This window comes from Cygnus atratus, chromosome 28 (genome assembly GCF_013377495.2).
Source record: "Cygnus atratus isolate AKBS03 ecotype Queensland, Australia chromosome 28, CAtr_DNAZoo_HiC_assembly, whole genome shotgun sequence".
Classification (NCBI taxonomy): domain Eukaryota; kingdom Metazoa; phylum Chordata; class Aves; order Anseriformes; family Anatidae; genus Cygnus; species Cygnus atratus.
In genome coordinates this window covers 64,159-87,095 of record NC_066389.1, presented here as the reverse complement: position 1 = coordinate 87,095, position 22,937 = coordinate 64,159, and the positions used below count along the sequence as shown (strand labels likewise).

The 22,937-nt window shown below is 70.3% G+C and overlaps 4 protein-coding genes across 7 annotated transcripts; 1 reads left to right on the top strand and 3 right to left on the bottom strand.

Annotated features, from left to right (window-relative positions):
• Positions 1 to 1,229: 1,229 nt before the first annotated feature.
• ADAM15 (ADAM metallopeptidase domain 15) lies at positions 1,230 to 9,936 on the bottom strand. 4 transcript variants are annotated; one of them, XM_050715853.1, is made up of 24 exons: positions 9,627 to 9,805; positions 8,492 to 8,595; positions 8,275 to 8,361; positions 7,690 to 7,766; positions 7,220 to 7,298; positions 7,052 to 7,128; positions 6,798 to 6,978; positions 6,659 to 6,721; positions 6,514 to 6,582; positions 6,248 to 6,417; positions 6,072 to 6,156; positions 5,857 to 6,005; positions 5,588 to 5,765; positions 5,342 to 5,434; positions 5,022 to 5,217; positions 4,845 to 4,953; positions 4,625 to 4,775; positions 4,471 to 4,548; positions 4,283 to 4,397; positions 4,038 to 4,176; positions 3,628 to 3,681; positions 3,255 to 3,360; positions 2,019 to 2,140; positions 1,329 to 1,392 (listed from the first exon to the last, which is right to left on the bottom strand). In XM_050715853.1, exons 1-24 carry the CDS (start codon positions 9,700 to 9,702, stop codon positions 1,347 to 1,349), a joined length of 2,604 nt encoding a protein of 867 aa, XP_050571810.1. In that variant the 5' UTR covers positions 9,703 to 9,805; the 3' UTR covers positions 1,329 to 1,346. The 4 variants fall into 4 exon arrangements, 3 of the variants coding, with proteins under 3 accessions (XP_035423390.1, XP_050571810.1, XP_050571811.1); XM_035567497.2 differs by lacking the exon at positions 8,275 to 8,361 and having other exon boundaries at positions 1,230 to 1,392; positions 9,627 to 9,936; XM_050715854.1 differs by lacking the exon at positions 3,628 to 3,681 and having other exon boundaries at positions 9,627 to 9,804.
• Positions 9,937 to 10,690: 754 nt separating this feature from the next.
• Positions 10,691 to 14,556, bottom strand: DCST1 (DC-STAMP domain containing 1). Its single transcript, XM_050715819.1, has 14 exons — positions 14,424 to 14,556; positions 14,071 to 14,145; positions 13,855 to 13,983; positions 13,633 to 13,772; positions 13,381 to 13,558; positions 13,107 to 13,250; positions 12,824 to 12,945; positions 12,578 to 12,735; positions 12,289 to 12,388; positions 12,080 to 12,175; positions 11,874 to 12,000; positions 11,615 to 11,731; positions 11,353 to 11,495; positions 10,691 to 11,257 (listed from the first exon to the last, which is right to left on the bottom strand). The coding sequence occupies exons 1-14, from the start codon at positions 14,554 to 14,556 to the stop codon at positions 10,691 to 10,693; spliced, it is 2,229 nt and encodes a 742-aa protein (XP_050571776.1).
• Positions 14,557 to 14,610: 54 nt separating this feature from the next.
• DCST2 (DC-STAMP domain containing 2) lies at positions 14,611 to 18,338 on the top strand. Its single transcript, XM_035567456.2, has 15 exons — positions 14,611 to 14,920; positions 15,002 to 15,172; positions 15,301 to 15,402; positions 15,525 to 15,719; positions 15,825 to 15,890; positions 16,006 to 16,219; positions 16,295 to 16,452; positions 16,547 to 16,711; positions 16,828 to 16,995; positions 17,095 to 17,195; positions 17,271 to 17,401; positions 17,510 to 17,625; positions 17,709 to 17,802; positions 17,901 to 18,158; positions 18,239 to 18,338. The coding sequence occupies exons 1-15, from the start codon at positions 14,611 to 14,613 to the stop codon at positions 18,336 to 18,338; spliced, it is 2,349 nt and encodes a 782-aa protein (XP_035423349.2).
• Positions 18,339 to 20,441: 2,103 nt separating this feature from the next.
• On the bottom strand, positions 20,442 to 22,404 carry ZBTB7B (zinc finger and BTB domain containing 7B). Its single transcript, XM_035567457.2, has 2 exons — positions 21,398 to 22,404; positions 20,442 to 20,886 (listed from the first exon to the last, which is right to left on the bottom strand). Exons 1-2 carry the CDS (start codon positions 22,399 to 22,401, stop codon positions 20,442 to 20,444), a joined length of 1,449 nt encoding a protein of 482 aa, XP_035423350.1. The 5' UTR covers positions 22,402 to 22,404.
• Between the last annotated feature and the right edge of the window lie 533 nt (positions 22,405 to 22,937).

The following is a 22,937-nucleotide window of genomic DNA, read 5'->3' as shown; positions in this document are numbered from 1 at the left end:
CCTGGCATCCCCACGCCCCCCACAGCCCTGATGGACTCTCCCAGTGCTCCCAGTACTGACTGCACCGAGACCAGCGCTGACCAGAAGAGCCCAGAACCGGTCCCCACCCAGCACCGGTATCAGTGGCCTGGGGCACCCTGGCTGCAGCCAAGTGCAGTGGGAGCCAGGGGCCACCAGCACCCGGTGCTGCTCGCCCAGTGGGGTCCAGTGCTGGTCCTGCACCCAGGGCAGCTCCTGCACATGCATGTGCCTGCACGTGGGCTGTTCATACACACGTCTGCACATGGGCTGCTCTTACACACGTGTGTCTGCACACGGGCTGCTCCCACACACGTGTGTCTGTGCATGTTGCAGCTCCTGCGCCTGTGTGCATCCCTGGGCCAGCTCCCGTACGTGGGTTTGCACACGCGGGTCAGCTCCTGCTCACACCTGTGTCTGCGTGCCCAAGGCATCTCGCAGACCCATGGGATGGGTTGGGGTGGCAGGGAGCTCAAAGCCCCCCTGGTTCCTCACACCCCCCTTTGCGTATGGAAAGGCTGCAGGGGGGCCTCCCTGGAGCCTTCCCCAGGCCGACCCCCCCAGCTCCCAGCCTGGCCCCGCAGCAGAGGTGCCGCAGCCCCCGAGCAGCCTCACGGCCTCCTCGGGCCTCACCAGCCCCACGTCCGCCTCGTGCTGGGGACCCAGAGCTTGATGTGGCGCTGCGGGGGGGGGGGACTCAGGAGAGCGGGACGCCCCCTCCCTCGGTGGGTGCAGCTGTGTTTTGGGGCTACAGCCCGGGGAGGGGGGGCCGGGGTGACCCCCTCGAGGTTCAGGGGGTCCCTCCGCTCCCCCCGGGGACATAAAGCCGCACCACGGGCCTCAGGACCGAGTCTCTGGGGGTGCCCCCCCCGCCCCTCCCCCAGTGCAGACCCCCGAGGCCCTCTCCGTGCCCTGCCTGCCTCCCCCCCCGCCCCTTCAACCCCCCCATGGCCCCCCAGAAGCGCGGGGGGACCCAGAGGAACACCGACGGCCCGCCCCGCGCTGCAGCCGCCCCCCGTGAGGCCGCCCCGGTGTCCCCCCCGCCCCTCCCGCCAGGCGGCGCTGGCGGCCCCCGGAGCCCTTTCCGGTAGCGGCGGCGGTTCCGGCGAGCGCCGCGAGTGCTGCCGGGAGTTGTAGTCCCGGCGCCCCCCGGTGCCGTTCCCCGTTCCCCGTCCCCCTCCCGGTGCCCCGGCCCCGGAGGCAGCACGGAGGCAGGCTCACGGCCCCTTTATTGGCCCGGCGGCGACAAGCGGGCGGCGCGGCCCCGGGGGGGCGAGGCCCTCCCCCACGGCCCGGCCCGGCGGCTCCAGCGGCGGTCCCGGCCCCGCTCAGGCTTCCCGGGGGGCGCCCGCGGGCGGCGGCGGCGGTGCCGGCCTGGGGAGGGGAGAGGGGCGCTGAGGGGGGGGGGGGCGGCGGCAAGGGACCCCCGAGCACCCCTTGTGCCCCACTGCGGCCTCCAGCTGCACCTCACCGCCTTCAGCCCCTGAGCTCCCCGTCCCCCACGAAGTCCCTGCAGGCCCCCCATTAGAGATAGCCCTTGCAGCCCCCCCACTATAGCCCCTACAGCCGCCCCCAACAGCACCCCGGCAAAGTCCCTACAGCCCCCCCATATAGTCCCTACAGCCCCCACACACACACTATAGTCCCTGCAGGCCCCCCCACCGCCCCCCAATATAATCCCTACAGCCCCTCCCACAGCCACCTCTACAGACCCCCCCAGAGTCCCTACAGCTCCCCCTACAGCCCCCACACACACTATAGGCCCTGCAGCCCCCCCACTATAGTCCCTACACCCTGCCCCATAACAGCCTGCAGCTCCCCCCCATAGTCCCTACAGCCCCCCACACTATAGTCCCTGCAGCCCCCCCCAACTGTTACAGTCCCTACCGCCCCCCCCCCCCACTGCTACAGTCCCTACCACCCCCATCACTACTACAGGCCCTACTGTCCCCCCATAACTGCCTGCAGCCCCTCAGCTTGCCCTCCCCCCCCCCCCTTACCTGGAAGGGATGACGGTGACGTGGGGGTGGCCGGGGGGGGTCTCGCTGCGCGTCAGTGAAGGCCCCGGGGGGTCCGAGGGCAGTGGCCGGCGAGGCGGGGGGGGCTTGGCAGGACCTGGGGGCTGCGGGGGAACGGGGGCGTCAAAGCTCTGGCACGGAGCGACCCCCCCCGGGAGGCTGGGGGGGCCCAACCACCTCCCCTGCCCCAGCGGGAGCAGGGGGCCGCTGTCCTGCCGGGTGCCGCCGTGCTGCCGTTACCTGAGTGCCTGGCGCCACGGGGTCCGCAGGCAGCGGGCGGGTGGGGGGGGGCGGCCTGTCCGAGGGGGGGGCCTGGGCAGAAAGAGCAGGGACGGTGAGCGCAGCCTGGGGAGCGGGGTGGCGGGGGGGCGCAGGGCTGAGCCTCCCAGGGCAGGGCTCCGAGGTAGGGGCTGGGTGGGCGTAGAGGGTGGGGGGGGTGTCAGGACGTGGGGGTGCCAGGCCCCGGGGGCGGTGGGCGCAGCCCGCCTGGGTGCTGAGCCCAGCCTCTGCCCCTGAGGCCGAGCCCCTGAGGTCGTGCACAGACGCATGCAGCAGTGGCGGGAGGGCAGAGAGAAGGGGGGGCCCGGGGACCCCCACCCCGGCCAGGGCGTTACCTGGGAGGCCTTGGTTAGAGGGTCGGGCGGGAGAGGCCGCGCAGGCGGATCGGGCCGGGCCGGGACAGCCGGCTGCAGAAAGAGAGAGGCGGCAGAGGGCAGGCGCGCCATGCAGCCGTGCACGGGGCTCGTGCAAGCCGTGCAGCATGCGGAGACCCCCCCCCCCGAACCAGCAAAGCAGAGACCCCCCCACCCCACCATCAAGCAGGGGGATCCGGGGCTCAGCCCCGCTCCACGGTGGCCACCGCAGCCCCCGGCCAGGCACAGACCCCAGGCTGCGGGACCGTGCATGGGGTCCCCGCCTGCAGCCCCCATGGGCACAGGGACAGCGTGCCGGGCACAGGGACACCGGGACAGCGGTCCGGGGCTGTGCCAGGCTCAGGGTGTCACGGAGCCGAAGCACGCAGCACCAGGAGGCTGCGGTCAGCGGGGACGATCCGAGCTGCTCCCCGCCGGGCATCTCCTCAGCAACAGCCGTACAAAACCCCGGTACCCAAGGCAACCGCACTGCAGGCTGGTGGCACAGCCCATAACCACGGCAACGGCAGCCCCCTCCCCAGGGTGACGTCCCCAATCCCCCCCCCCGCAGCCCCCCACCTCTCACCTTGCTGCTGTGCATGACCTGCAGCTCCGTGGCCTGGCGCCACTGCGGGGGCCGGGGGCGCTGCGGGGGGCCCTGCCCGGCCAAGGGGGGCTCCAGCTGCGAGATCCTGCAGGGGAGAGGCAGGATCAGGCCCCGCTCGCTCCTGGCCCTTGGGGGGGACCCCGCACGGCAACCAAGCGACACCAACACCAAGCAGAAGCCGAAGAGAAACGAACCCCTCGGCACCGGAGGATGCGACACCCTGCGCCCCCGAGCCCGGGGCCGTCCCCACACCCCAAGGGCACTGCCAGGGGAAGATCGCAGCACCGGACGCCTTGCGAAGCAGGACGGCTCAGGGACAGCCCCCAGGCCCAGGCTCCGGCAGTGACGTTACCCGCTCCAGCCGTCTGGGGCTTCTGGACCCAGGAATCGGACCCGGGTCTCAGCGCTGTGGGGAGAAGAGTCGGGGCTCAGCCCGGGGGGGCTGGGGCTCGCCTGCAGCGCGGTGGAGAGGTGGGGAGGGCAGGGTGGCGGCAGGGTGGCGACAGGGGGGGAGGAACCGCAGTGACACGGGACGACGAAGTGCGACGGGGTCCGCTACTTGCACTGGGGGGGATGCGCACAGACATGGCTCGGTTACCTGCTCACGGACACACTCATGCAAGCCCACGTGCCCCGCTCCCCCCCACGGCCGCACACACGTGCCCACATGCACGCAGGCAGCCCCACGACGTGCAGCCACACGCGCGTGTGTGCACGGCCACGGCTGGGCGGCCGCCCCCGGTGCTTACCGCCAGCGCTCACCTGTACTGGCACGACGTCCCCTTGCCCAGCTGGCAGAGGTGCTTGTGCAGCCCAGCGCGGCGCACGCAGCACAGCCCCAACACCAGCGCCAGCCCCAGCAGCGCGCTCAGCAGCAGGGCGGTGGGCAGGGCGCTCCCCCCTGCCGAGAGCCACGCGTCAGTGCCCGGCTGTGCCCCGCGCCGCCTCGGGCCGCACAAAGCCCCATTCTCCTCCCTGCTGCTCCCTCCCCGAGCTCGTGCCCTCACCTCGCTCCAGCGTGGCGGCGGGGCCGCTGTCCTGGCTGCCCCCCGCTCCGGGGCTCTCGCAGGTGGGGGGCGCCCAGCCCGGCTCACAGTGGCAGTGGCCGTGGTTGTTGCACACCTGGGTGGGTGACACCGAGCCTCAGTCCCCAGCTGCTGGCAGCCCCCGCGTCCCCTCCAGGCCCACAGCTCACCCCGTGCCCGTGGCACTTGCTCCGGCACTGCTGGTCGCCCAGCACCGAGACGTCCTGGCACTGGTGCTGGAGGCACACCTGCGGTGGGACGCGGCGTCAGGACCCGTGGGCACGGAGAACACCCCTGGCACCCCCCCGCAGCCCTCACGCTCACCTTCGCGGGGCCGCAGGCTGTGCCGGGCAGCACCATGGCTGCATCGCTCACGTCCTCGACCCCGGGCAGCACGGTCCCCCGGCAGGAGCCCTCCGCTCGGCCCCCACGGGCACCGCCACGCCGGCACTGCAGCCTCCCGCAGCCGGCATCCCTGTGGGGATCGAGGGTCAGGGGCACAGACAGCAAGGATGGGGACAGTGAAAATGGGGACAGCACTCACTGCTGGGCACAGGCGACGTAGGAGCCGTTGGGGAGCTGCCCGCAGTGCCCACGTTCGTCCGCTTTCGCATTCAGAGAGGCCATGCAGGAGCTGGAGACAGGGCTGGCACCTGCGGCAGGAAGAAGTGAGCCCAAGCCCCCACACCAGGCCGCCGTCCCCACGCCATCCCCGCCGTACCTGGCCCCAGGAGCTGCTGGCACTGCCCCTCGTAGGTGGCACAGGCGCCGCCGTAGCAGCGCGCCCGCCCCCCAGCGCAGGGCTGCCCGTCCTGCAGGAAGGCGTTGGGTGGGCAGTGCGGCGAGACCCCGTCGCAGAACTCGGGCAGGTCGCACTCCCCCAGAGGTTCCCGGCACAGATGTCCCGCGCGGCGCAGCTGCACAGGGGCAAAGTCAGACGGGCGGGGATTCCACTGCGCCCCTGGGGGTGGCACCCCAAGAAAACCAGCCCTGCGGAGGGGCTGGGAGGTGGGTGGTGGTCCCGGACCCCTCCCCTGGCACCTGGCAGTCGTGGCAGCAGGTGTCCCCCGTGGCACACTGCGCTCCGGGCACCAGCTGGCAGGTGCTGCTGTTGCAGCAGGGGTCGGTGCACTCCTGCGGGCACAGGGACTGCGGTGAGCACACGGTGGGACCCCCCCGCTGCCACCCCAGCCTCACAGCGGGGCCGGGACGCACAGCTCCTGGGTACAGATTTAAGCCAGGGCAAGGGCAGCTGGGGCTCAGCCGGTGCCCCCCGCACCCCCGTACCAGGCTGAGGCCGCAGTCGCAGCCCTCGCCCGGCTCCAAGAAGCGGTTCCCGCAGCGGGGGCTCTCGGCCAGCCGCTGGGGCTCGGGCACATTGAAAAGGCACCAGCCCAGCCCCTGCTCCAGGCTGCGCTCCAGGTCCCGCTGGCTGCAGTTGCTGAAGCTCAAGCCGGGTGTGAGCCTGCAGGGACGCAGAGGGGACAGTGAGGAGGGCAGGGGGTCACCGGCCACCCTCCCACCCCCCTCCCCGGAGTCCCCCTTGGGGCCCTCACCCCGTGGGCAAGTCCATGATGCAGCCATGGTCGTGGTAGAGGTTGCTGCACTCACAAAAGCGCCCGACGCCGTCGTGGCCCATGCCCAGGCTGTGCCCCAGCTGATGGGCCACAGTGGAGGCGATGACAAGGACGCTGACCGAGTAGTCCTGTGGGACAGGAGGGGCTCAGGGCGGGGGGGCAGCAGGGGGACAGAGGGACACGGGAGTACTGACCATGCTGACCCCCCCGGAGCGCGTGGGCGAGCACATGGAGGCTTGGACCGACATCCCCACCGCGACGTCGTCAAAGCTGGAGCCCCTGGGGAGAGAGCAGGAGCCTCAGCAGGTCTGACACCGCCTGCGTGCCCTGCTCCTGTCCCCATCCCCTTGTCCCCGTCCCCATCACTCACGTGAGGAGCTGCGCGTTGTCGTGGGGCAGCCGGGGCAGCAGCTCCTCCTGGCGCCACCGCAGGAACCGCTCTAGCGTGGCCCGGGCACTGCGCCCCACCTCGAACCTGTCGCCCTCGCTCCAGACCTCCACCGCCACCAAGGCCACCCGCACGCCCAGCGGCTGGAAGAACTGGGGTGGGCGCAGGGGGGTCAGGGACCCCCGCGGCAGCAAGGGGATGACACAAGGACAGACGGACGGCGTGGCAGGGTCCCCTGATCGACTCACCGTGTCCACCTGGTTGGCGATTTCCAGGGTCCGGGTGCGGGCACGTTTCAGGTCAGGGTAGTTCTGGAACTGCGGGCGCAGGGAAGGGCATCAGCAGGGGAGGGGGCAGCCCCCGGCACAGGGTGCCTACCCATCCTGCACTCACCGCAGTGTGGTCCAGCACCATCACCAGCTCCACGAACCGCTGCTCCACCGTCGACCGCTTGCCCTGGGGGACAAAAATGGGTTAGGGCACCAGCGAGGGGACCCTGCTCTGGTGGGGGAGGACCCCAGAGCCACCTTACCCTTTGCAGCCGGGGTGGCTCCGTCTCCACCTCCACCCGGGGAGGCTCCGGGGGGCCCTGCCCACAGGCCCGCGGTGCCAGCCGGACCTCCCGCAGCCGGTACACGATATGGCTCCCCGGGGGGCCGCTGGCATCTGGCTCCAGCCCGTAGCTCCTGTTCTCGGCCACTCGGAAATGGCCACTGCAAAGAGGGGACAAGGTGTCAGCGGCACATCACGACCCAGACTCGGGGACCACCGGGGTTGGGGGCTCACCTGAGTCCGGAGCAGGCACAGAGGCTGGCCCAGGAGCTGGGGAAACCCCGCACGTTCCCCCGGTAGCAGCAGTGCTCCTGCAGCAGAGTGGGGGTTAAGAGCTGGCCCCGTGCTGGGGGCCCTCTGGGGACGGGGAGGGCTCAGGGACACAGGGCACTCAGGTCCTACCTGCCTGCTGGCCTCCTGCACCACCCGCGTGCCGTTGGGCAGGTAGTAGAGCAGCGCCCCGGTGCCCAGCACCAGATCCCTGCCAGAGAAGCGTGTCAGCCCCAAGTCAGGGTCCCCCAGCTCGCCTTGTTCCCAGCATGCCACCAACAGAAACAGGGCCCCCAGGATCTCCCCCCCACCCTGCTCTGAGTCCGTGGACGAAGACAACAACCCCAGCCCCCCATCCCATGTGGATCACAGATGGGGACGGGGCTCACGGGACCCCCACCCTGCACACACCGTGGAAGTAGACGGGACCCTCACCCACATGCGTCACGGATGGGGACAGAGCCCTTGGATCCCTCACCCTGCACCCTCCTCAGTGGATACAGGACCCCCACCCCACACGAACCACAGATGGAGACAGGGCCCACGGGACCTCCACCCCACTCCTCCCACCCCTGCCCTGCCCCAGCCAGCCCCCACCTCACCAGTTTTGCTCCAGCTCCAGCACCAGCTGCGTTCCCTCCAGCTCCAGCACCACCTGCAGCTGGCTGGGGAACCCCCCCTGCGACAGGCAGCAGTCACAGCGGGACCCCAACCCCAAGGACCCATCCCCATCCATCCCACCCCATTCCTACGTGCCCTCTGAAACACCTCGGCCCCCAGCTGGGTGCCAGCAGGGCCGGGGACCCGCCTGAGCCTGGCGTGTGCCCACCAGGGAGGGGCGGAAGGGATCCCCCCGTGCTCCCTGGCCCCCACCCTTACACCGCGCAGGAAGCGTCCCTCCCTCGGCAGCTCATTGTGCGGGGACGGGGGTGTCGGACGGAGCTGCCGCCACCACCCCCAGCCCCCCCCGGCCGCTCCCCTCGCTTCCTGCCTGGTGTGGCGGCGGAAACGCTGGAGAGACTCCCAACGGCCACGGGGCGGGCTGGGCCCTTCCGCCCCGGCCAGGAGGGGTGCTGGGCGCACAGTGGGTGCCAGGACCCGGTAGGGTCCCTCCCAGCACCGGGAGAGGAGAGGAGAGGGGAGGGGATTTGCTGACCCCCCACCCCACCGGACCCTTCCCCACTGACCTCGGGGCTGAGCAGCTGCGCCCAGAGGCTCCAGGTGCTCGGTCCCTTGGGGGATCTGGGGTCAGGGGCACTCGGATGCTGGGTTTCCTGCACCAGGAAGGGTGCAAGGGGATGTGGCGAGGCCACGGGCAGCGCCCACCCCACCGCAGTCCCACTGTCACGAGCCAGGCAAACACCCATGTGGCACGGGCACCCCAGGGACGTGGCGGGGGCTCACCTGCATCGCCTCCTCCAAGCGGAGCGGCCGGTCACCCCGCAGGACCTGCGGCGTCACGTGCCAGTAGTGTCCCAGCCCTGCACGGCGCTGCTGCCAGCTGTCACCTGCGCAGGGCCCAGAGCCACTGTCACAGCTCGGTCACCCAGCACAGTCCGTCCGTCCCCCCACGGCACGGGCGGGAGATTTGGGGTAGGGAACAGGAGCCAGGGTCCCCAGGCTCACCCCAGCAGCTCCAGGCTTGCCACTGGGTGAAGCCCCCGAACATCACTGGTCCCAAGGGACCAGGGCACAAAGCCTTGGAGGTGCCGGGACGTGGCACCTGCAGCCGGGACGTGGCACATGGGGGCACGAGGGAGCTTGCGGCCCCGCGTCGCAGCACGCCCCGGGCCAGGCGGGATGGGTTTCCTGGGGTCTCCTGCCAGCTCTTACGTCAGCCGCCGGCACCGAGCCGCCCCGTACAACCCGCTCGGGGACCGGGGAGGCCTGGCCCCAGCTGACTCAGTGTCCCTCGCCCCTGCAGCTCCCCACGACGCTTCCCCACCCTCCGAGAGGGCTCCGGGCACGGCCCGGGGCCGGAGCAGCTGGGGCCACGGCGGGACACCTGCACGCCCCCATCCCCACCGCCCCGACACCCCGGGCGAGGGCTGGACCCCTCCACGCCTGGGCCGTGGCGTTGTCCCCAAAATCCCCCGAGATTGTGACAGCCACCCCCGTGTCCCGGTCCCACGGGAGCCTTTCCCTTTCGCCACGGCCCCCCTTGTCCCCGGGGGCTGGCGGTCCCCGAGCGATGCCGAGCGCCCACTGGCACCGAGCGGAGACCTCGGGGAGCCCCCCCGGGAGGGCTGGCGGGGGTGGGACAGACGGACGGCGGGACAGACGGACGAGGAGACAGACAGACACACGGCCGAGGAGGTGACGCGGCAGCCGGTCCCAACCGGGACGAGCCCCCCCCCCGCCCCGGCCCGGACAACGCCGAGCCCCCCGCGTATGGCAGCTCCCGGGTACCGGGGGGAGGAGGAGGAGGAGGAGGAGGAGGAAGATGACGATGAGGAGGAGGAGGAGGCAGAGAGCCCGGTGCCCGCCTCCGGACCCCGCCGCGCCCGGTCCCGGTCCCCGGTTCCCGGTCCCCGCTCACCTGCGCCTCGCCCGCGCGCCCCGGGAGCGGCGGCGAGCAGCAGCAGCCCCAGGACGAGGAGCAGCGCCCGTGCCATCGCCCTCCCGGCACCGGGGCCCGTCCCGGAGCCGGTGCGGGCTGCCGCGGCCCCGGGCTGGCGGCTCCCGAGCTGAGCCGGCGCGGCCGCCCCCGCCGGTGCTCCCGGTGCGCATTGCACCGCCACCGCCTCCGCCGGCAGCGGCCCGGCCCGGCCCGGCCCGGGAGGAGGAACTTCCTGCCCGCCGCCGCCCGGCTCCGCCCGCCGCCGCCGCTCCGCCGGCGACGCCCAGCCCCGGCCGGTGCCTGGGGGCCGGCGGCGGCTCCGCCTCGGCTCGCGGCTCCGGGGCTCCGCGCAGCGGCGGCAGCGGGCGCGCCGGGGAGCCTGGTGTCGCTGCCCGGTGTTCCGGAGAGCCCCCAGCTTTCGGTGCTGGTGCACAGCAGGGTCCCCGCCTGCAGCATCCCGTGGGCTGGGACCCCCAGCTTCACCATCCTGTGCGCTGGAGACCCTCACCTTCATCAGCCCGTACAGCTGAGGCCCCCACCTTCATCACCCCGTACACTGGAGACCCCCACCTTCATCAGCCCATACAGCTGAAGCCCCCACCTTCATCACCCTGTACACTGGAGTCCCTCAGTTTCATCACCCCATACACTGGAGACCCCCACCTTCATCACCTCACACACTGTGGACCCCCACTTTCACCATCCCATGCACCGGAGCCCCCTGCCTTCATCACCCCATACCCTGGAGACCCTCAACTTCAATACCCCATACACTGGAGACCCCCACCTTCATCACCCTGTACAGTGGAGACCCTCAGCTTCATCACCCCATACACCGGAGACCCCCACCCTTTACCACCCCATGCACTGTGGACTCCTGACCGCACCATCCCATACACCAGAGCCCCCCACCTTTGTCACCCTGCGCAACGGAGACCCCGACTTTCACCACCCCCTGCACCACGGCCCCCCACCCTCAGAGCACGTCACCCCACAGACCCCCATCTCACCACTCGCCTCGGGGTGGGGGTAACACACAGCATTTATTGCAGGGTGCCGGGCTCCCTCAGGCCGCGTACCCCTCCTGCTCCTCGCTGCTGTCCTCGGAGAGGCCGTGGTCGCCGGGGGTGCAGGCGGGGCACACACGGCCCACGTCCCTCCAGCAGGGCCTGCAGTACGAGGCGCCGCAGGCAGGCAAGGGACAGGCCTGGTGGTCCCGGGAGGACTCGGGCTCCCCGCACACCGTGCACGGCCGGCGCACCCAGCGGTGCAGTCGCGGCCAGCGCCGACAGCACCACTCCAGCAGGGACGTCCCCTGCAGCAGGGAGGGGGACGCGTGGGGCTCCAGCTGCCCTGTGGGGAGGACTGGCCACCCCATGGGGCAAATAGGATGGACCTGGGGAGCGGGGGACACCCTGGGCTGCCCATCCTGGCATAGGCAGGGGGGGCCAGGCTCCCTGGTGCGGTGCCAGCCCCGCGTCCCCGTCCCCGCTCACCAGGGCTGGGTAGCGGCGTGCCCGCCGGGCGATGCGCTTCCTCTGCAGGCGGACGAAGCACTGCCGCTGCCGGAGCAGCTTGTTGTAGAGGTAGAGCACGCGGCTCTTCTCCCGCTGCGCCGGGCACAGTTTGTGAGCACCCCCAAAAAAAATGTAGTCCCTGGGGATGAGCGGGGTCCGGGGTTCTGGAGTCGGGTGCCACCGCTCACCTTGGGGAAGTAGAAGGCGGCGATGGCGCGGCGCAGGCGGTACATGTAGACCTGGAGCAGGCAGAGCAGCACCAGCACGGCCAGGGGCAGGCAGCTGTCCACGTACTGCTGCCGCGTCATGCCCCGGGGCTGCGGCAGGCAGGCTGGGGACGAGGCGGTGGCGCTGAGCAGCTCTCGTGGGCAGGAGCAGCCAGGCCAGGGAGCCTAGGGGGGCTCCCATCCCCACCCCATCTCCAGGGACAAATCCCCAGGGGGCCCTCACCGAAGTTGGACGTCTCCAGCTCCGTGTCGGAGGAGGAGTTCAGGGACCCGATGGTGCTCCGCAGGAGCCGAGCCATCAGGGACGTGCCCGTCACGTGCACGGACAAGTGGTGGCTGCCTGCAGGGGAACGGGGGCATGTGGGGGCTGCACGGCAGGGCTGGGGGCTGGGGAGGCAGGCGGGGGGGGGGGGGGTGCAGGTTTTGCCATGGGGCTGTGGGGCTGGGAGCTGCCCCCCAGGCGCTGCAGGGCCGGGCCTCACTGCGGAAGGAGTACTGCACGAAGGAGTGCTGGTGGATGATGCTCAGCATGGTGTAGAGCGTGTGGTCCAGGCCCCAGGCGAGGAGCAGCAGGAGCAGGGGCGGGATGCACTCCAGCAGCTCCAGCACCTGTGGGGAGCGGGGTCCTCCACAACCTGCCCCCAGTCCCCCAACCCCACTCCCCCAGCCCCCCCCCCCAGCCCCTCACCACGCTCTGCAGCTCGCGGGGCTGCATGGCCAGGCGGCACGGAAAGATCACGGCAGGGATCTCTGCCCGCCGCAGCGGCAGCAGCGTCCGCTTGTTCTGGGAGAGGGAAGAGCAGGGGGGCTCGGTACAGCCCTGGGGGGGCGTGGGAGGACCAGGGGTGGCAGGGACCCCTGGGTGGGGGGGACTTCCTGCCCCATCTTCCCCCTCACCTGCTTTTTGCGGCGGGCGTCAATCTGGCGGAAATAGGTGGTGATGTAGAGGTTGTCAAAGCAGATGTCCTGGCAGTACTTCTTGGTGTAGGAGAATGCCCTGGGAAGAGAGGGGGTCCCTAAGGAGGCAGGGGACAGCTGAACCCCCCCCAGCACCTTCTTTGTGTTCACAACCCACCGTACCTGTCCTTAAAGGAGGTTCCCATCCCTCCGCGCCCTGCGGCTAGCACGGCCGGAGCCCTCCCAGCCCCCCAGCCCCAGGGCTCAGCCAGCCCAGCCCACGGCTCACGAGATGAAGACGAGGAGGAAGGTGAAGGAGAGCAGCAGGCGGAAGAAGGAGATGGCCTGGCCCAGGTGGGCGCTGTGCTGCCGGATCTGTGAGGTCACCTCCTCCACGATCTGCTCCCCGGACACGTTGATGCCCACCAGCATCTCGTGGTGCTCCTCCTGCAGCGGGGGGGGGGGGGAGGGGTGTGTGGGGCCAGGCACGATCCTGCCCCGGCCCCAGCACCGGGTGGATGGGGTGGGCGCCCACCTGGAAGACCACTTTGGCGCTGAAGTGCTGGCTGAGGTTGTTGACAGAGTTGTTCAGCATGTTGTACATCTGCCCAAAGTTGCCCTCAACGGGGATCCTGTCCCAGCACCAGCTGTGCATGACTGGGGGGCACGGAGGGGACAGCGCTGGCATCAGCGGAGGATCCCCCAGGCACCTCCCTGGCACGGGCTGGGGCTCATGTCCAAGGGGTCTGGCGAAGGGGGCTGAGCTCCCGGAGCAGCTCCCCCGTGGGAGGCCGGGGCTGGGCCCCCACATCACCCACCCTTGACGATGTGGCAAAGGAACTTGAACTTCATGGGCAAGCAGAGAAGGTGGCTGATGAGGGGCACGACGATTAGCGCCATGCAAGCCTTGTGCTTCGTGTTGAACCAGTCCCGGCACCGCTGCATGGCCTGGTCCACCACATCTGGGGGGGCAGATGTGGGGGGCTCAGCTCAGAGCACAGCTCCCCTGCGCCCCAACCCTTGCTCGCTTGCAGCTGTGAACCATCCAGGGCTTGTGGGGATGAGCACCGGGCTCCACTGTGCCCCACTCACACGTGCAGCGCAGTTTGGTTTTCATTTCGTACAGCTTCTGGGTGCTGAGCGTGGCCTGGGAGTCCATGCGCTCGCCCTGCTTCAGGTCGTACCCCTCCTTGCTGGCCACCTCCTCGTTGAGCCCCACGAAGGCGCGCGAGATGTTCTGCGTCTCGGTGTTCAGCCTCTGCCCACTCCGCTGCAAGAGGGGGGGAGCGGCTCGGACCCGCACCCCCCGGCCCCCTCCCGCCGCCCCCCACCCCGCAGCCTCACCACCATGTCCTCCATCACCATGCGCAGCGGGACCGTGGACACCCGCCAGAGGTGGCGGCTGTGGTTGACCTGCAGCTCCGTCACGCAGCCCACCGCGCGGATCACCTCATCCAGGTTGTGCCACACGTTGGCCACGGGCCCTGGCGCAGGCAGGGCTGGCTCAGACACAACCCACCCCCAAACCCGAGGACCCCGCGAGGGCAGGGGTTGGGGGGTCCCTACCATTGTAGATAGCAGCAAGGACGAAGGAGAGGACGAAGACCCGTCCCTCCTTGCCCAGGAACTTGGGGGCCACCAGCAGGCTGGCGCAGCGGACGTGCGGGGACGTGGCCCAGCCCAGCACAGTCACCCCTGCGGGGAGCAGAGAGCTGTCCCCACGGCCCCACAGGGGATCAACGGCTCCCGTAGTCCCGTGCCTCCCCCCACCTCCATCCTCACCTGCCAGCCCGCATGTCAGCTGCACCTTGCGTGTCTCCGTGAGGTTCATGGGGACAATGAGGAGCTGGCAGAGCCCTGAAACACCCGCACAGTGCCCTGAGTCCCCGGTGCCAAGAGCCCCTCTGTGCCCTGCGCCGGGACATGCTCACCAAGGCCGAGGAGGCTCCCGATGCTGGCGCCAAGGAAGAACTTGGTGCCGCGGTGCTGGTCTGGCCGGCTCCAGAGGAACTGGCTGCACGAGGTGGGCAGCAGCATGACCACTGCTCGCTTCAGGGCTGGGTGGGGAGGGAAGCATCAGCCCTGCCCTCACCCGCGTCCCGTGGGGCCAGGAGCCAGGCAGGAGAGGCCCTCACTTGTGTTGGGTGGCTTCTGCCTCCAGTGTGCCTCCGTGCCAGCCATGCTCTCCAGCTCCGTGGCTCGGTGCTCGTCCCAGCGATGGGCGGGTTCTCCCGTGGAACCGGTGCATTGTGAGCCGCCCACTGCCATTCCACCGGCAGCATCGGGTGTAGGAACTGCACCGGGAGCCTCAGAGACTCAAGCATGGAGCCAGTCTTGGGGCTGAAGAGGCTCTGGAGCTGGGCAAAGAGGGCCTGGGGCAGGCAGCCCCGGCACAAGCGCTGGCTGGAGGAGGAGAGCAAGGTGCGGGAGGTGGCGCGCAGCACCGCCGGCTTCGTGCTGGGCATGGCCCTGGCCAGCCTGTACGGGGCCCTGGTCCTGCTGGCACAGAGCGGCAACGTCTGGTACTGCCTGGTCACCACCATCAGCCTGGGCACGGCGCTGGGGCTGGGCATGGCCTTCTCCACCAAGGTGCGCGTCTCCGTGCTGCTCACGCTGCCCCACATCTTCACCAGTAAGCAGCCGGGGTCCCGCAGCGGGGGGCACGGGAGGTGCTGGCCCCCCTCAGAGCCCCAGGGTCACCCTGTCCCCGCAGGGGAGGGCAAGATGCTGCTGCTGCTGCTGGCACTGGGCATGGCTGTGCAGGGGCCCTGCACCAACATCCTGCACAACTTCTCCCGGGCCGCTGAGTCCCTGTCGTGTGGTGCTGAGCTCGCCCTCAACCAGACGGCCGAGAGGCTGCAACGTGCCCGGGAGCCACTGCTGAGTGAGATGGGGGGGGGGATTGGGGGAGTGGGGGGGCTCTCCCCGGGGTGTGGGAGCAGACGGGCAGTGCTGGCTGGTCCCGGGCTGCCCACGCCCTGCGGGGTGCGCTCAGGGCCCTGCTCTCTGCAGACGTGCTGGCCAAAATCAAGGACATTGCCCAGAAAGCCAAGGTGGTGGGCGACCGCGTCCGCAAGTTCTTCCGCTCCATCATGGACTCCGTGAGCCACGTCGGTGCGTGGGGGCTCCCGGGCTGCCCCCAGACTCATCACCCTGTGTCGGGCCCGTCCTTGCCCCTCCCGTCCCCATCCCCGAGCCCCCGTTCCCCGTCCCCATTGCCCTCTCCCTGCCCACAGCCCGAGCCCTGCGCAACGTGTGGCGCTGGCTGGCCAACGTGGGTGAGCTGTGCAACCAGGAGCTGGGCACGCCATACCGCCGCTGCCTGCGCCTCTTCGAGGAGGCCAAGGACAACTGTGAGCGCGCCCTCTCCTTCCTCTTCTTCCTCTGCTACATCATCATCACCTTCAGGCCGCTCTGCGGCCTGGCCAACGGTGCGTGCGCCCCCCCGGCACCTCTGCGGCGAGGGGGGGCACAGTGGGGCAGAGCCACAACCGCTGCCTGTGCCCCCACCCTGGCAAAGCCTCCCCTTTCCACAGCTGGCCTCCTCTTCTGCATCATCCCCCAGTACATCCAGTCCTTCCTCAAGAAGACGATCGCAGCCCGTGAGCATCCTGGCACTGCCGGGGCACTGGGGGCCCCCCTCTGCCCCCCATTTCCCCTTTCCTGGCTCTCTCGCCCCGACCCCCAGCACTGCCCCGCTCCTTGCCACCCCTGCAGCCCTCAGCAGAGCGCTGGACCGTGTGCGCAGGGAGTTCGAGTTCAACATCTCGGCTGTGCACCACTTCGACGTCAGCCTCAACTCCAGCAAGACCCTGGGTGATGTGGCCCTGGACATCATGGAGGGCGTGAGCCAGCGCCTGGAGCCCACCCGCCAGGTCGTGGGGCTCTTCGCATACGCCTCCTCCTGCGCCATCCTCTACCTGTATCTGAAGTGAGGGTGCTGGGGCTCTGCTCTGGGGCTCGGGGAGCCCAGCGAGCCATGCCCAGAACCCCACACCCTCCCCAGGGCGCTGCGGTACCGCCACCAGTACCTGCGGGATGACACCTTTGACAACGTCTACATCACACAGCGCTTCATGGAAATGGACGTGCGGCGAGCAGAGCAGGGCAAACCCACCGTGCTGCCCCTGAACTTCTGGGAGAGCGGCCGCTACATCCACCCCGGTGAGCCCTGCGGTGGGGAGGGTCCCCCTGTGCCGGGGAGCCGGGGGGGGGTCCCGGCATGGCACAGCCTCACGGTGCTCCCGTGCCCGCCCAGGGATGCCGTGGTTCTCGCAGCAGGAGCGGCGCCGCTACGGGCTGGAGCTGGCGGGGGTCCTGCGGCATGTGCTGCTGGGGCTGAGCCTCGTGCTGGCCGACTACAGCCTCTTCTGGCTGCTCGACCTGGTGCGGCACCAGATGCAGGGCGAGATCGTTGCGAGGGGTGAGCGGGCATCCCTGGCTTGAGCCCTTCCCTGCCCCCCCCCCCCCTTTCTGCTTCGCTGGCTCGGGGATGAGGTTTTGGGGTCCTGCTGTGCCCCTGACTCAGCCACCCCGCAGCCCCGGCGATGCTGGCCGTCAGCGTGAACGGGACAGGCTACACCAGCGAGATCTTCCAGGACCTGGTCTCTGCCTTCGACGTGCTGCAGCGGGGCAACGTCTCGGTGCTCTCCCAGCGGTGCCTCCTGCAGCCTGTGGAGCCCGACTACAGCGCCTACATCAGCATGGGTGAAAGACGGGGCGGGCAGGGGGTGCCTGCACCCCATGCAAGGTGGATGGAGGTGGGGGGGGGGGGTCACCACGGCATGACCCATCCCTTCTTTGCAGGCATCCTGTACGGCATCTGCCTCTTCGTTGCCATCTTCGGCAACCACGTGGGACGCCTGCGGCGGGTGGTGTGTGCCGCTTACTACCCGGCTCGTGAGCAGGTGAGAAGCCCCCACTAAGGCACCAACCCCCCCAGCAACCGCCCGCCCTCACCCTCCTGTCGCCTTCGTGCCCAGGAGCGGACGTCCTTCCTCTACAACAGCATCCTGGCGCGGCGGGCAGGGCTGGTGCATGCCCTGCGCCAGGCGGCGAGGCTGCACTCGGCGGATGCTGGGCACGGCAATCTGCTCCTCTTCCTCACCTCCAGGCAAGCCTCCCCGTTATGCGCCTCACTGGGCATTGCTGAAGGTCGGTGCCAACCCCCGGGGGTGGCTTTGCCCTGTCCCTGCTGAGTTGTCCCCGTTCCTTCCTGCAGGGTGCCTGCCTTTGGCCGGCTGCTTCGGCTCCTGGGCATCCAGCAGAAACACTGCCTGGCCTGCGGGATGGCGGAGCAGAAGGACTTCATCGCGTGCATCACACCCAGCTGCAAAGGTGGGCAGTGGGAGGAGAGGCAGGAACCCCCCCCCCCCCCACACACACACACACCTATCCCACCCTGCTTTATGTCCCTCCAGGGCTGTACTGCAGCGAGTGCCACCAAGCCCTGAACAACGTCTGCTCCATCTGCATGGGTCCCCTGAGCTACAAGGACATGGGGGACGAGGAGATGTGAGCAGGCTGGGGGGTTACACAGGGGGCGGCACAGAGCTGGGGACATCCCGTGGGCTTGTGGGATGGGGAGGGCTTCCCCTGCCCTCTCCCCACAGGGACTCCAGCGACGAGGAGACGGTGGGGCTGTGGCTGGGAGCGCTGCGGACGCTGCGGGGCCACGAGCAGGAGCAGCGCCGGGAGCAAGGGCGGCTGCTGAGGCAGCGCATCCAGGAGGTGGCAGGGGGCTGGGGGGGAGCCCGCCGCTTGCCCCCTGAGATGTTGGCCCAGCTGCGAGCCCAGCTGAAGGAGGAGGCGAGCGCGGAGAGCGATGGGGACAGCTACGGGGTGCCTGGTGAGGACAGCTCCTTCTCCAGGTGAGGACTGGGAGGGGCGGCCTTGGGGACATGGGGGTGTGGGTCCCTGATGCTGTTCTGCCCCCACCATCCCCTCCCAGCCTTGATTTCAGCTACCAGGAGCAGCCCGAGGGCAGCGGCAGTGAGCTGGAGGAGGTGAGGGTCCTGCAGCCACCCAGCAGCAAGGGCAGGGCCGGGTGACGGCAGGACGGTGCCGCGCAGACAGCTCGGTGGCCGCGGGGACATGGCGCAAGGCTCTGGGGATGTAGCCAAAGCCCCAGCAATGCAGTGGAAGCCGTGAGCTGCTGGGGCAGATGGGGAGGGGTTGGTGAATAAAGCACCCGGTCTTCAAGCCACCAACATCCTCGTGCCCTGAGCTGGCATCTGGCACCGCTGCAGTGGCCCCGTCCTCCCCCCTCATTGTACCCCCAGCTCCAAACCCCAGCCCTGCGCTGTCCCCAGCCCTGCTGTAACCCTGTCCCCACCCCTCACGGTGCCCCCAGCCCCGTCCCCATGGTGCCCCCAGCTCCATCCCTGTCCCAACCTTATTGTGCCCCCTCCTCCATCCCGGTGGCTCTCCCACCTCTGTCCCCGTGATGTCCCCAGCTGCACGGTGCCCCTGTCCCCACGCTATTCCCAACCCCATCATGCCTCCACCTCCATCCCAGCGGTGCCCCCTGCCCCCTCTGTGTCCCCCCAGTGTCCCCAGCCCTATCGTGGCTCCATCTCCATCCCTGCAGTGAACCCAGCCCCATCACCATGATGTCCCCAGCTCCATCACCGTGATGTCCCCAGCCCCATCACCGTGATGTCCCCAGCTCCATCACCGTGATGTCCCCAGCCCCACCATGCCCCCAACTCCAGCCCCGTGGTGTCCCCAACGCTGTGCAGAGCTGTACTGGTGGCGCTGGAGGGGGCTGGACAGACAGACAGACAGGGCGCACGGGATCCCTGCTTCTCTGTTTATTATCAAGCAGCCTTCGTTTAAAAAACAAACAAACAAACAAACAAACAACAAAAAGACGCGACCCGGCGGCGCGGGGGCGCGGCCGCCCGCGGATTATTTCATTTGGTTTCTTACACCAGAGAGGTTCAAGTAGCCGAAGATTTCAAGTTCACCATAAGGCACTTTAAAGCCATGACAGGAGCCAACCCCCCCCCCCCGTCCCCATCACCCCTCCCGTCACCCCATGGCAAGGGACAGACACGCAGAGGCCAGGCAGCGCTGGCGGGCAGCAGCGGAGGGGCCGGGAGGGGTGGCTGGAGGTGGGGGGGGGAATATATTACATCATCTTTTTAAATATAGATAAAACTCTTATTTTAGGCAAATAGTGCCGGTCCCCTGCCCCCCGGTCGTGCCGGGGGGGTCTGCGCCCTGGGGGCATGTGCAAAGGGCAGAGGGGTGACCGCGGGGGCCCGGCCACCCCGGGGAAGGGGTCCCACAGGGCCGGGGCGTCGCGGGGGGGGGGGAGGGGGGCGGGGGGGGGGCCGGGGGGGGCTCACCCGGAATAGTGCAACCAGAGAAAGCAGCCGGGAGTGCAGGGGCGAGGGGGCTCGCCGGGGAGGGGGGGGCTGCTCGGGCCGGGGGCCTGCGGGGGTGGGCTTGGGGGGGGGGCTCCGGGGACAAGCTATGTACAGCGCGGGCCGAGCGGGCGGGGAGACCCCCCCCGGCCGGCGCCGCGGAGGGTGGGGGGGGCCGCCAGGGGGCGCCCCCCCGCCGGCCGGGTCCCGCCCCCGGCCGCGCTCCCGGTTACCGGGAACGGAGGGGGGCGGCCCCGGGGGAGGGCGGGGCGGCCCCTCCCGGCCCGGGGCCGGTCCCTTCCCAGCGGCTCCGGCGTCCCGGGAACGGCGGCGGGGGCGCCCCGGGAAGTCGGGGTTCGGGGGGGGGGGGCGGCGGCGGCGGGGGCGCCCCGGGCCGGAGGGGGGCGGCGACGAGGGGGCCCCCCCCGCCCCATTGTGCAAATCCGCCAGAGGGGGAGTTTCCCCCTTTTGCATAATTCAGAACAAACCGTGACGGGAAAAACAGGAACAGAAACCCCGTCGGGAGGCGCGGCGGGGCGCGGCGGCGGCGGGGCAGCGCGCCCGGGGCTGCCCGGGGGACCCAGGCGGGCCGGCGCCGCGCCTCCCCCCCCCCCGCCCCCCCCCCCCCGCCCAGCGGGCCCGGCCCGGCTCGGCTCGGTACGGCCCGGCCCGGCTCGGCTCGGCTCGCTACGGCCCGGCCCGGCTCGGCTCGGCCCGAAGCGGCCCGGCTCGGCTCGGCCCGCCGCCCCCCGGCGCGCTCCGTCGGGGCGGCGGCGGCGGCTCCTACGCCGTCTCCACGGGCACGGCGCCGTCCGGCTGCGGACCTTCCTCGGGCTCCGGCTCGGGCTCGGGCTCGGGCTCGGGCTCTTCCTCCTCCTCGTCGGGCCTCGCCGGACCCCAGTAATGGGCGAGGGAGAGGCGCAGCCCGTCCAGGCGCCCGTTGGAGAGGTCGAGCCCCGGGGGCCCGGCTGGCGGCGGCGGGGGCTCGTCGCGGCGGCGGCGGCGCGTCCGCACCTCCAGGCAGTTCTGGCCCTTGAGGTGCCGCTGGAGGTGGTCGTCCTTGGCGAAGGCCTTGTGGCAGACGTTACACTCGTAAGGCCGGGCGCCCGTGTGCAGGTGCATGTGGTTCTTCAGGTCGTAGCTGTGCAGGAAGCGGGCGCTGCAGTGCTGGCAGGAGTAGGGCCGCTCGCCCGTGTGCTTGCGCATGTGGATCTTCAGCTTGTCGTTCCTGGGGGTGGGGGGGGAGTTGTCAGCAGGGTGGCCGGCACCCCGAGGCAGCGGCTGCTGGGATGACAGCGCACAGCCGTGGCAGGGATGCGCTGCGGGGACAGTGGGGGCACCCTGGGACAGGGATATGCTGCGGGGACAGCAGGGACATCCATGGGACAGGGATGTGCCAGGGGACAGCAGGGGCACCCCTGGGACAGGGATGTGCGAGGGGGTGGCACAGGCATCCCCAGAGTGAGGATGGGCTTGGGGGCAGCACGGGCATCCCAGCAGAGTGCACGGGACACGCGGGGTCGGGCTGCTCTGGCAGGGCAGGGGACCACATCCCTGCTGCCTGGCTGGGGCGCAGGGAGACCAAAGCCCCCCCAGGCAGGCATGCATCCCAGGGGAAATGTGTCCCTGGGACGCTGCGGGGACACCAGCAGCCACATGGGCTGGAAGAGGACGTGTCACAGGGTACCCCAGGGACCCCCGAAGCAGGGCAGGGAGGGGGCCAGGCCGGCAGCACTCACCGTGTGAAGCGGACCCCGCAGACCTGGCAGGCGAAGGGCTTCTCGCCCGTGTGCGTGCGCATGTGGCGGGGCAGCTTGCCCGCACCGTGGATGACCTTGTGGCAGACGGGGCACTCCTGGGGCATCTGCGAGCGGCGCTTGCGCACCAGCTTGTCGGGCGTATCCAGCCCGGGTGCGAGCGACTCGTGGTGCAGCGAGCTCAGGTACGCCATGAGGTCGGGGTCGATGGCGTCCTCATCGGAGCCGGCCTCCTCGGGGGACAGGGGCGGCTGGTAGGGGAAGGGGAAAGGGTGCGGGGGCAGCTCCTCCTCCTCGGGCATCTCGTAGCTCTCGTAGGTCTGGACCAGGCCCTCAGGCAGGGGGGGCAGCGGGGGCGAGGGCGGCTGGGGAGGTGGCAGGGGGCTGTCGTACCCCTCGGCCTCGGCGGGCAGCTCCTCGGTGTGGTTGTTGAGCCGGGAGCCACGGGCTTGCAGGAACTTGCGGGTCTTCTTGCTGCGGCGGGCAACGGGGCGGGCGGGTGGCAGGGTGGGCACCTCTTCCTCGGGGAGGGTGGCGAAGGCCTCCAGGTAGCGGCGAGCCCGCTCGCAGTCGCCATCATCGGGGCCGGGCGCCTCCAGCCCGCTGCCCTGTAGGATTTCCACACAAGCAGCGATCACGCACGGTATTTCCAGCAGCTGGGCAGCCTGCAGCACCTCGCCCATGTTGGCGCTGCTGATGGTGAGCGTGGCCGTGTAGGCAAATTCCAGCAGTGCGCCCAGTGCCTCCGGCCCCACAAAGTCCAGCTCGCAGACCTCCTGGCCCGGCCCCTGCCCCGCAAACAGCTTCTTGAAGTAGCGGCTGCAGGCGGCCAGCACGGCCCGGTGCGTGCGGTACTCTAGCCCCTGCGTCTTGATGGTGACGTCGCAGAGCACCCCGAGCTGCCGCTGCTCGTTCAGGCTGCTCAGCAGCTCGCTGCTGTGCTCGGGGAAGGGGATGCCAATGAGGTCGTCCTCCGGGCTCGCCATCGTCCTCACCTGCAGGAAGCAGAAGCCAAGGAGGCTCAGCACTGGGCAGCGCCCTTGGGTGCTCAGAGCCGTGGGGTGCTGACGGCGCAGAGGGCTGACGGGAGGCGGGGGGAAGATGGCGCTCAGAGGAAACTTTGTGGCTGAAGTGTCAGCTCTGCTGCAGAGCCGGGGGGGCAAGGAAACCCCCTGCTCTTGAGGAACGTGCTGGGGGCAGGGTGCCCCCAACAGTGGGGTGCTTGGGGCTGGAGGGGCGTACGGCTCAGCACCGCCGCCGCCGGGGCCTTGGATTTGGGTTGGATGCTGAACCTTCCCCGCCACGTTGAGGCAGCCGTGCCGCGGGGGCTGCCCTCGCCCCCTGCTGTGAGGTCGGCTGGTGGCAGGCCCCCCGCCGCAGCCCCCCGCGCTTCCTCTGCCGCCAGCACCCAGCCGCCCGCGCCGCCCCCCGCGCGACCACAGCAAAGGGGGAAATCTCGGTGCGGTGCCTTTGAACGGTGCCGAGGCGCGGCGCTTCCTGCGCCAGCCCACCCCCTGCGGCC

Excerpts from the sequence above, each read along its gene's own strand:
- ADAM15 (XM_050715853.1), bottom strand. The coding sequence starts at position 9,702 with ATGGCACGGGCGCTGCTCCTCGTCCTGGGGCTGCTGCTGCTCGCCGCC. Across the intron at positions 7,299-7,689 it reads CTGGAGCTGGAGCAAAACTG|GGATCTGGTGCTGGGCACCG; the intron begins GTGAGGTGGGGG and ends CTTCTCTGGCAG. Across the intron at positions 2,141-3,254 it reads AGGTCATGCACAGCAGCAAG|CCCCCAGGTCCTGCCAAGCC; the intron begins GTGAGAGGTGGG and ends GTTCCCCCGCAG.
- DCST1 (XM_050715819.1), bottom strand. The coding sequence starts at position 14,556 with ATGGCAGTGGGCGGCTCACAATGCACCGGTTCCACGGGAGAACCCGCC. Across the intron at positions 13,773-13,854 it reads CCTTGCTGCTATCTACAATG|GGCCCGTGGCCAACGTGTGG; the intron begins GTAGGGACCCCC and ends TGCCTGCGCCAG. Across the intron at positions 11,496-11,614 it reads GCTGGAGACGTCCAACTTCG|CCTGCCTGCCGCAGCCCCGG; the intron begins GTGAGGGCCCCC and ends CCTCGTCCCCAG.
- DCST2 (XM_035567456.2), top strand. The coding sequence starts at position 14,611 with ATGGAGCCAGTCTTGGGGCTGAAGAGGCTCTGGAGCTGGGCAAAGAGG. Across the intron at positions 15,173-15,300 it reads TGCCCGGGAGCCACTGCTGA|ACGTGCTGGCCAAAATCAAG; the intron begins GTGAGATGGGGG and ends TGCTCTCTGCAG. Across the intron at positions 15,720-15,824 it reads GCTCTGCGGCCTGGCCAACG|CTGGCCTCCTCTTCTGCATC; the intron begins GTGCGTGCGCCC and ends CCCTTTCCACAG.
- ZBTB7B (XM_035567457.2), bottom strand. The coding sequence starts at position 22,401 with ATGGCGAGCCCGGAGGACGACCTCATTGGCATCCCCTTCCCCGAGCAC. Across the intron at positions 20,887-21,397 it reads TGCGGGGTCCGCTTCACACG|GAACGACAAGCTGAAGATCC; the intron begins GTGAGTGCTGCC and ends CCCCACCCCCAG.